At 43.5% G+C, this 11609-nt stretch overlaps 2 protein-coding genes across 2 annotated transcripts in view; both read right to left on the minus strand.

The window, feature by feature from the left end:
• ift74 (intraflagellar transport 74) overlaps positions 1-6118 on the minus strand; it is a 69132-nt gene extending 63014 nt beyond the window's left edge. The window contains exon 1 of the mRNA XM_038983174.1: positions 6074-6118. Within this exon, the coding sequence (XP_038839102.1) occupies positions 6074-6118 (45 nt within the window). The remainder of the gene's footprint in view (positions 1-6073) is intronic.
• Positions 6119-8974: 2856 nt separating this feature from the next.
• The window catches only part of hook3 (hook microtubule-tethering protein 3), a 54174-nt gene continuing 51539 nt past the window's right edge, over positions 8975-11609 (minus strand). Inside the window, exon 14 of the mRNA XM_038983175.1 lies at positions 8975-9101. Coding sequence (XP_038839103.1) covers positions 8975-9101 — 127 coding nt within the window. The remainder of the gene's footprint in view (positions 9102-11609) is intronic.

The following is an 11609-nucleotide window of genomic DNA, read 5'->3' on the forward strand; positions in this document are numbered from 1 at the left end:
AGGCATACCCCCCCGCCCCTTTTCTTACCAGAAAGATGCCTGTTTATGTCGGCGCGATGCGTGAAGAAACCAGGTGGCCGTACCGACTCTGATAGCGTGTCTCGAGTGAGCCATGTTTCCGTGAAGCAAAGAATGTTACAGTCTCTTATGTCTCTCTGGAATGCTACCCTTGCTCGGATTTCATCAACCTTGTTGTCAAGAGACTGGACATTGGCGAGTAGTATGCTTGGGAGTGGTGCGCGATGTGCCCGTCTCCGGAGCCTGACCAGGAGACCGCTTCGTCTGCCCCTTTTACGGCGTCGTTGTTTTGGTTTGCCGGCTGGGATCCGGTCCATTGTCCTGGGTGGTGGGCAAAACAGAGGATCCGCTTTGGGAAAGTCGTATTCCTGGTCGAAATGATGGTGAGTTGACATTGCTCTTATATCCAGTAGTTCCTCCTGACTGTATGTAATAAAACCTAAGATTACCTGGGGAACCAATGTAAGAAATAACACGTAAAAAACAAAATAGTTTCCTAGGAACGCAAAGCGAGGCGGCCATCTCTGTCGGAGCCGGAAGTAGGATCATCTGGTGGCAGCATCATGCTGTGGGATGTTTTTCATCGGCAGGGACTGGGAAACTGGTCAGAATTGAAGGAATGATGGATGGCACTAAATACAGGGAAGTTCTTGAGGGAAACCTGTTTCAGTCTTCCAGAGATTTGAGACTGGGACGGCGGTTCACCTTCCAGCACGACAATGACCCTATGCATACTGCTAAAGCAACACTTGAGTGGTTTAAGTATTATCCAAGATAGCGTAGCAGTCAGGCGTCTTTTGTCTTCGTCTTGTTGTGTCCAGTGTATATATCTTTATATATCTTTTCTCTTCGCATATATTTTTTTTATATTTTTCTTAACCCCAACTTCAACATACTCTCCTGCAACCCGCCTCACCCAATGTGGTATGGATCTGCTATTTTCTTTACTTTAGAACCGAAAACTCCAACAGAGGCTAGCCAGCTAACTAACTACTAGCTAGTAGTCAGCTAGCCACTGCTGGCGTTCATCAGCTAACCTTTAGCCAGGACAACTCCTGCCAGTCTGTACAGCGTGTTTCAACCCAGAGCTTATCGGACTCCTTTTTCTCCATATCTCTGGATTCCTACCGCAAGCTCTGAACCCCTTCACCTGGATCATTGCAACTAGCTAGCTGCTATCCGATTGGCTTCTCCTGGCTAACATCTCTGTCCCAAAGCAAGCACCAATTAGCCTGGAGCTAGCCTATGCTAGGCCCATCTCTCGGCTAGCTGAAGAGGTCCATCAGCCACACCTTGGGCAACAATACCTATTTTGCCAATTGGCCTGGACCCCTTTTATTGCCAATACGGAGCCCCGCCGATCCATCACGACTGGAATACCGACGAAATCTGCCCGAGGGGGGTTTTCAACAGGCTCCTTTGTCGCGACGTTCCCTGAATGCCCATCTGTTAGCCGCGGCTCGCTAGCTGTCTAGAGCATACTGGACTGTTAGGTGAAGTGTTCCATCAGTCAATTTCTTGGGCTACAATACCTATTTTGCCAAATGGCCTTGACCCTTTAACTACACGGACGCCTGCTGATCCATCACGACTTGTCTGCCGACGTAACCGCACGAGGGGGCTACAACAACAGACTTCTTCCGTCGCGACCTCCCTCTAAGGCCCTTCTGCTAGCCTGGTAGCCCTGGCCCGCTAGCTTTCTGAATCGCCGTGTCTCCAGCCCGTCCAGCTACTCATTGGACCCTATGATCACTCGGCTACACATGCCTCTCCCTAATGTCAATATGCCTTGTCCATTGCTGCTTTGGTTACCCTCTTGTCCCACCTCCCAAACATGCAGTGACCTCACCTGGTTTAATTGATGTCTCTAGAGACAATACCTCTCTCATCGTCACTCAATGCCTAGTTTTACCTCAACTGTATTCACATCCTACCATACCCTTGTCTGTACATTAGGCATTGAATCTATTCTACCGCACCCAGAAACCTGCTCCTTTTACTCTCTGTTCCGAACGTACGAGACGACCAGTTCTTATAGCCCTTAGCCGTACCCTTATTCTACTCCTCCTCTGCTCCTCTGGTGATGTAGAGGTTAATCCAGGCCCTGCAGTGCCCAGCTCCACTCCCATTCCCCAGGCCCTCTCATTTGTTGACTTCTGTAACCATAAAAGCCTTGGTTTCATGCATGTTAATAATTAAACAACAACATTGACGAATACGCTGATTCGGGGAGCGAGTTTATTAGCAAGTGCATCGGCGATGTTGTACCCACAGCAACTATTAAAACATTCCCAAACCAGAAACCGTGGATTGACGGCAGCATTCACATGAAACTGAAAGCGTGAACCACTGCTTTTAACCGGGGCAAGGTGACCGGAAACATGACCGAATACAAACAGTGTAGCTATTCCCTCCGCAATGCAATCAAACAAGCAAAGCAACAGTATAGAGATAAAGTAGAGTCGCATTCAACGGCTCAGACACAAGGGGTATGTGGCCTTGTCTACAGTCAATCACGGATTACAAAAAGAAAACCATCCCCATCGTGGACCAGGATGTCTTGCTCCCAGACAGACTAAACAACTTCTTTGCTCGCTTTGAGGACAATACAGTGCCACTGACACGGCCCGCTACCAAAACCTGCGGACTCTCCTTCACTGCAGCCGACGTGAGTAAAACGTTTAAACGTGTTAACCCTCACAAGGCTGTAGGCACAGATGGCATCCCCAGCCGCGTCCTCAGAGCATGCGCAGACCAGCTGGCTGGTGTGTTTACGGAGATATTCAATCAATCCTTATCCCAGTCTGCTGTTCCCACATGCTTCAAGAGGGCCACCATTGTTCCTGTTCCCAAGAAAGCGAAGGTAACTGAGCTAAACGAATTCCGCCCCGTAGCACTCACTTCCGTCATCATGAAGTGCTTTGAGAGACTAATCAAGGACCATATCACCTCCACCCTACCTGACACCCTAGACCCACTCCAATTTGCTTACCGCCCCAATAGGTCCACAGACGACGCAATCGCAACCACACTGCCCTAACCCATCTGGACAAGAGGAATACCTATGTGAGAATGCTGTTCATCGACTACAGCTCAGCATTTAACACCACAGTACCCTCCAAACTCGTCATCAAGCTCGAGACCCCGCCCTGTGTAACTTGGTACTGCACTTCCTGACAGGCCGCCCCCAGGTGGTGAGGGTAGGTAACAACATCTCCACCCTGCTGATCCTCAACACTGGGGCCCCACAAGGGTGCGTTCTGAGCCCTCTCGTACTCCCTGTTCACCTACGACTGCGTGGCCATGCACGGCTCCAACAATCATCATCAAGTTTGCAGACGACACTACAGTGGTAGGCTTGATTACCAACAACGACAAGACGGCCTACAGGGAGGAGGTGAGGGCCCTCGGAGTGTGTAGTCAGGAAAATAACCTCACACTCAACGTCAACAAAACAAAGGAGATGATCGTAGACTTCAGGAAACAGCAGAGGGAGCACCCCCCTATCCACATCGACGGGACAGCAGTAGAGAGGGTAGTAAGTTTTAAGTTCCTCGGTGTACACATCAAGGACGAACTGAATTGGTCCACCCACACAGACAGTGTGGTGAAGAAGGCACAGCAGCGCCTCTTCAACCTCAAGAGGCTGAAGAAATTCGGCTTGTCACCAAAAGCACTCATAAACTTTACAAATGCACAATCGAGAGCACCCTGTCAGGCTGTATCAACGCCTGGTACGGCAACTGCTCCGCCCACAACCGTAAGGCTCTCCAGAGGGTAGTGAGGTCTGCACAACGCATCACCGGGGGCAAACTACCTGCCCTCCAGGACACCTACACCACCTGATGTCACAGGAAGGCCATAAAGATCATCAAGGACAACAACCACCCGAGCCACTGCCTGTTCACCCCGCTATCATTCAGAAGGCGAGGTCAGTACAGGTGCATCAAAGCAGGGACCGAGAGACTGAAAACCAGCTTCTATCTCAAGGCCATCAGACTGTTAAACAGCCACCACTAACATTGAGTGGCTGCTGCCAACATACTGACTCAACTCCAGCCACTTTAATAATGGAAAAATGTATGTAAAAAATGTATCACTAGCCACTTTAAATAATTCCACTTAATATAATGTTTACATACCCTACATTTCTCATCTCATATGTATATACTGTACTCTATACCATCTACTGCATCTTGCCATCTTTATGTAATACATGTATCACTAGCCACTTTAAACAATGCCACTTTTACATGTTTACATACCCTACATTACTCATCTCATATGTATATACTGTACTCGATACCATCTACTGCATCTTGCCTATGCCGTTCTGTACCATCACTCATTCATATATCTTTATGTACATATTCTTCATCCCTTATACACACAAGTGTAAAGGTAGTTGTTGTGAAATTGCTAGGTTAGATTACTCGTTGGTTATAACTACATTGTCGGAACTAGAAGCACAAGCATTTCGCTACACTCGCATTAACATCTGCTAACCATGTGTATGTGACAAATACAATTTGATTTGATTTGAAATGTGTTTGCTTATTTTTTTCTTTAAGCAATGGATTTTTTTCTGGACACTCTTCCGTAAAGCCCAGCTCTGTTGAGTGTACGGCTTAAAGTAGTCCTATGGACAGATACGCCAATCTCCGCTATGGAGCTTTGCAGCTCCTTCAGGGATATCTTTGGTGTCTTTGTTGCCCATCTGATTAATGCCCTCCTTGCCTGGTCCGTGAGTTTTGGTGGGTGGCCCTCTCTTGGCAGGTTTGTTGTGGTGCCATATTCTTTCCATTTTTTTATAACGGATTTAATGGTTCTCTATGGGATGTTCAAAGTTTCTAATATTTTCTTAGAACCCAACCCTGATCTGTACTTCTCCACAACTTTGTCCCGGACCTGTTTTGGAGAGCTCCTTGGTATTCATATATATATACATACTGAGATATTCATATATATATATATACTGAGATCATGTGACACTTAGATTGCACACAGGTGGACTTTATTTAACTAATTATGTGACATCCGACGGTAATTGGTTGCACCAGTTCTTATTTAGGGACTTCATAGCAAAGGGGGTGAATGCATATGCACGCACCACTTTTCCGTTTTTTATTTTTTCGATTTTTTTGAAACAAGTTATTGTTTTCATTTCATTTCAAACATTTGGTCCATTTTGTGTATGTCCATTACATGAAATCCAAATAAAAATAAATTTAAATTACAGGTTGTAATGCAACAAAATAGGAAAAACGCCAAGGGGGATGAATACTTTTGCAAGGCACTGTATATTTACAACCCCAAACATGAGAATAGTGTGCTGTTAAACTGTTGATCTGATTTGCTACCACCAATTGGGTGACCTGGTCCCAGATCTGTTTATGCTTTCTTGACAACTCCTGTGGTCATTGTTTGACATTGTTGGGTGTACACAGCACAAACAGATCTGGGACCCGGCTATCAATCAGGAGATTTCATCACGTTATTTTCGTGACTGAACAAATCATAAAAAAATATTTATTATTTTTAAATTAATTCCATACATTTTGTAGAACGTCAATCTGAGATGATACTTTTTCTCTTTTATTCCTCTAAATTCAAAAGGCACTCGCACATCTGAGTTATCTTTGTTGCAGGTGCATGGTAACACTGCTCTTTATTAATCTTTACGTATTGGCCTCAAGGTCTTCATCAGAGCTTTTTATTCCTCTGAAACATATATCACTATTAACATACGTTTGGTGGATCATTACCAATTTATCACGATCAATCACACATGTCGCTAATGTTTAAGCACAGTGTGCCCTAACGAACAATCCATCTACAATGTGCTTAAATTCATTTGCCTTCTTCGAATAAAAAAAGAGGATCGACAGTCTCCAAGACAATTCTCAATGCACCAGTTAGGTGTCCATGGCAACAGCAGCCTTGAATAAGCGTAAGCGAGGAGATCATTAGGAGGTGCGCTTTCTTCGCTCATCCTCTCTGCTGTATTAATAAAGAGTGGTAAACAACTTTCAGTGGCTTTGGCGCGTTGTGGTACCTCTGTGTCCTCTGACAGTGTGTTTGCTAATGTGCCACCTGTCATGGCGGATTCCGATATCAGTGCCAGCTGCAACATCAGGTACGCTTGCAGAAGCAACAGAGACGCTCATATAAAAATAAACATTTTCCCAAAAATGGAATACCTGCTAGACGTTTGACTCTGCTCCATATCTTTCTTTCCCTCCCCCTTTCTCCTTATCCCACTTATTTTGTTTTAACTTACACAGGGGAACCAAGAGAAGAAAAAGAGCCCCCCCCCCCCCCCCCCCCAGTAGCACCGCATCTAATGAGCTTCTTATTCCCTTCTCAGAGGAGGGCAGGAAGCCCACTCGGATAACTTGATGGTTCTACTATAGCCTAGAATACAAACAGGTGGAAACGCTAACAGAACTCGGCACAAATGTGGGGAGGCTAGATGACTGTTCACTGAGACTTTTAAACAACTTCTGCACCTTCTAGAAACACTCTCAAGCTCTTATCTCTATCCCCTCTGCCTTGGATGTTTTTGGCGTGATACTCATTGTTGAGTATAGTCATGTTAGATTTGCCCCAATCCTAATGCTTTGCATTTAAGCCCCAAAATGTTTCCTTTGTCAATACCTTTGGTCCTTATTGCAAACACTTTTCTCTCATCTCAGCCATTTCACTCTGAAGCTGTTTTAATCACCATTGGTGACATTATGGTGACATCACTGAGCAGTTTCCTTACTCTCCGGCAACTCATTTATAAAGGATGGTTAGATCTAGTGTCTGGGTGATGTGATACAACGTCCACAGCTTAGCTTAACCATTTGTTCTTGCAATTCTACATATTTTGCCATGGGCAGAGAGAAAGATGTGCAGTTTAATAGCTAATCCCATGCTATTCTACACATTTTGTCATGAGGCTGAAAGGAAATATAGAAGATTTTCCAGTTTTCTTTCATATTTCCAAAGCTATGAGCTCTAAAATTGTGAAAATTATGATAGTGCCCTTTCTGTGTAAGAGCCGTTTCAGCCTGTTCAGGTGGGGTGGAATTTTTGGGCCACTTCATGACGTCACAATGTGATCTGATTATAATAGACCAATGACTGTTCATCCGGGTAAGGGGGTGGGCTCCAGACCATTTCCGACACCTTGTAGAATCCATGCCCCGAAGAAATCAGGCTGGTCTGGAGGCAAAGGGGGGTCCTACCCGGTACTAGATGGCAACTTAGTGTGTTTTGCTTCCTAATGCCCACACGATCAGACTGAGGATTTCAAGGGCCAAAGGAGGCTCAGGAAAATAAATGATAAAAAATATATTTGAGTTATTTTCATTTAGAAAACAGTGATTTATTAGACAGACAGTGATAATTAAAAAATAAAATGACAAAGACTGCATGGGGGCTTTAAAGCACATCAACGGGACTGCAGTAGAGTCAGCAGTTCCTCGGCGTCCACATCACAGAGGACTTGACATGGACCAAGAACACCACCACTCTTGTCAATAGGGCACAACAGCATCTCTACTTCCTAAAGCAGCTAAAAAAATCTGCATGCCACCCTGGGTCCTCTCCAAATACTTCCACTGCAAAATCGAGAGCATCTTGACCAGTTACATCACGTCCTGGTACGGGAATCGCTCCGTTCACGACCACAAGGCCCTCCAGCGGATAGTTAATGCAGCCCAGTACATCACTGGGACCGTGCTCCCACCCATCCAATACATCTACGTGAAACGGCGCCTGAGAAAGGCCCGCAGCATCATCAAGGACCCCACACATCCCAGCCACGAGCTGTACACTTCCTTACCGTCCTGCAGACGGTATTGCAGCATTAGGTCTGATACCAACAGGCTCAGAGACAGTTTCTATCTACAGTCCAAGCCATCAGACTGCTGAACAATTGAACTGGACGGACCACCTGATCTGATTCTCCGCACCTTAACACACATGCACGCACGCACACACCCACACAGACATACACACATCCACACACACAACTGCTGCAAACAGATTCTTATTATGATGGCTAAATACTGCACAATTTAAACACTTGCCCCCCAATCTCCCTTCCCCAAAACTTGTGTAAATATTGGACTATAAATTGTGCCTTCCTGTATTACATTGCTAAAAATGTTATTATATTCTACTGAGCCATATTGTTTGTTCCTATTCTTATATTTTATAATTTCTTATTGTTGTTGCAAGAAGGAACCTGCAAGTAAGCATTTCGTTGGACGGTGTATACCATGTGTATCCCATACGACTAATAAAACTTGGGTCACACTTTATTTGGATAGTCTGGATTTTTCATCGGTAGATGCTATACAGATGGCCACACAATCTATTGATAAGCAACTGCTTGCTAAGGTTAGGGTTAGGTTTATAATAAACGTTAGGATAAGGATTAAGGTTAGGGTTAAGTTTAGGTTAAGGTTAGGGTTAAGGCTAGAGTTAGTAGATAGTTTGTTGAAATGTTAGTCTGTAGAACATCTACAGACTAGACTATCCAAATAAAGTGTTACCGAAACTTGAAAGCTAATTTCCTGCTATTCTACATATTTTGACATGAGGCTGAGAGAAAAATGTGCAGTTTTAAAGCTAATTTCCTGTAACAATTTTGTTTATGACATGTTCATACTTTATCTGGGGGGCTTGCGGGGGTTCATCTTACGCAACTGGTGAAACCGACCCCATAACTATACAGGCAGCTGAGACAATGCATTCTATCTCAACAGGTGGGAAAAAATATATATTTTAAAGATATAGTTTTGTGAGAAACATTTACAGTGCCTTCAGAAAGTATTCATACCCCTTGACTTATTCTACATTTTGTGTTACAGCCTGACTTCAATATTGAATTTACAAAAAAATCGCACCCATCTACATACAATACCCCATAATGACAAAGTGAAAACATGTTTTTTACATTTTTTCAAATGTATTGAGTTGTCCCCCCCGTCCTCAGCAGACTCTGCAGCAGAGCGATCTTGTCATTATCAGAACCCTCCTGGGACAGCTTCAACATGTTGTTCTCATGCTGCAGTCTGATCAGCCTCTCTCTGGAACACAGGACCACCACATGACCCACATTACTGTCTAACACATTACCCACATTACCAACACTACTGTCCAACACATTACCAGCATTACCAACATTAGTGTCTAACACATTACCCACATTACTGTTTAACACATTACCAACACTACTGTCCACACATTATCAACAGTACTGTCTAACACATTACCAACAGTACTGTCTAACACATTACCAACATTACTGTCTAACACATTACCAACACTACTGTCCAACACATTACCCACATTACCAACATTAGTGTCTAACACATTACCCACATTACTGTTTAACACATTACTAACATTACTGTCCACACATTATCAACAGTACTGTCTAACACATTACCAACATTACTGTCTAACACATTACCTACATTATCAACATTACTGTCCAACACATTACCAACATTACTGTCTAACACATTATCAACACTACTGTCTAACACATTATCAACATTACTGTCTAACACATTACCAACATTACTGTCTAACACATTACCAACACTACTGTCCAACACATTACCAACATTACTGTCTAACACATTACCAACATTACTGTCTAACACATTACCAACACTGCTGTCTAACACATTACCAACACTACTGTCTAACACATTACCAACACTACTGTCCAACACATTACCTACATTACCAACACTACTGTCCAACACATTACCAACACTACTGTCTAACACATTACTAACATTACTGTCTAACACATTACCAACATTACTGTCTAACACATTACCAACATTACTGTCTAACACATTACCAACACTACTGTCCAACACATTACCAACATTACTGTCTAACACATTACCTACATTACCAACATTACTGTCTAACACATTACCCACATGACCAACACTACTGTCCAACACATTACCAACATTACTGTCTAACACATTACCAACATTACTGTCTAACACATTACCAACACTACTGTCCAACACATTACCAACATTACTGTCCAACACATTACCAACATTACTGTCCAACACATTACCAACATTACTGTCCAACACATTACCTACATTACCAACACTACTGTCCCAACACATTACCAACACTACTGTCTAACACATTACCAACATTACTGTCTAACACATTACCAACATTACTGTCTAACACATTACCAACACTACTGTCCAACACATTACCAACACTACTGTCCAACACATTACCTACATTACCAACACTACTGTCCAACACATTACCCACATTACTGTCTAACACATTACCCACGTTACCAACACTACTGCCCAACACATTACCAACATTACTGTCCAACACATTACCCACACTACTGTCCAACACATTACCTACATTACCAACATATTACCCACATTACTGTCCAACACATTACCTACATTACCAACACTACTGCCCAACACATTACCACCATTACTGTCCAACACATTACCAACATTACCAACACTACTGCCCAACACATTACCAACATTACTGTCCAACACATTACCAACATTACCACCATTACTGTCCAACACATTACCTACATTACCAACACATTACCACCATTACTGCCCAACACATTACCAACATTACTGTCCAACACATTACCTACATTACCAACACTACTGCCCAACACATTACCCACACTACTGTCCAACACATTACCAACACTACTGCCCAACACATTACCAACATTACCAACACTACTGCCCAACACATTACCAACATTACTGTCCAACACATTACCAACATTACCACCATTACTGTCCAACACATTACCTACATTACCAACACATTACCACCATTACTGCCCAACACATTACCAACATTACTGTCCACACATACCTACAACCAAACATACTGCCCAACCACATTTAACAAAACCCACACTACTGTCCAACACATTACCAACACTACTGCCCAACACATTACCAACATTACTGTCCAACACATTACCCACATTACCAACATTACTGTCCAACACATTACCCACATTACCAACACTACTGTCCAACACATTACCAACATTACTGTCCAACACATTACCCACATTACCAACACTACTGTCCAACACATTACCAGCATTACTGTCCAACACATTACCCACATTACTGTCCAACACATTACCAACATTACTGTCGAACACATTACACATTACCATTACCAACAATACAACACGGTAACACAAAGAGACAGACATTAACATGTTACTATCTAACACGGTAACACACAGAGACAGACACGTTACTGTCTAACACGGTAACACAAAGACACAGACACGTTACTGTCTAACACGGTAACACAAAGAGACAGACACGTTACTGTCTAACACGGTAACACACAGAGACAGACACGTTACTGTCTAACACGGTAACACAAAGAGACAGACACGTTACTGTCTAACACGGTAACACACAGAGAGAGACACGTTACTATCTAACACGGTAACACACAGAGACAGGCACGTTACTGTCTAACACGGTAACACACAGAGACAGACACGTTATGTTAACACGGGT

Source organism: Salvelinus namaycush, unplaced genomic scaffold, assembly GCF_016432855.1.
Source record: "Salvelinus namaycush isolate Seneca unplaced genomic scaffold, SaNama_1.0 Scaffold15, whole genome shotgun sequence".
NCBI classification, from domain to species: Eukaryota; Metazoa; Chordata; class Actinopteri; order Salmoniformes; family Salmonidae; genus Salvelinus; species Salvelinus namaycush.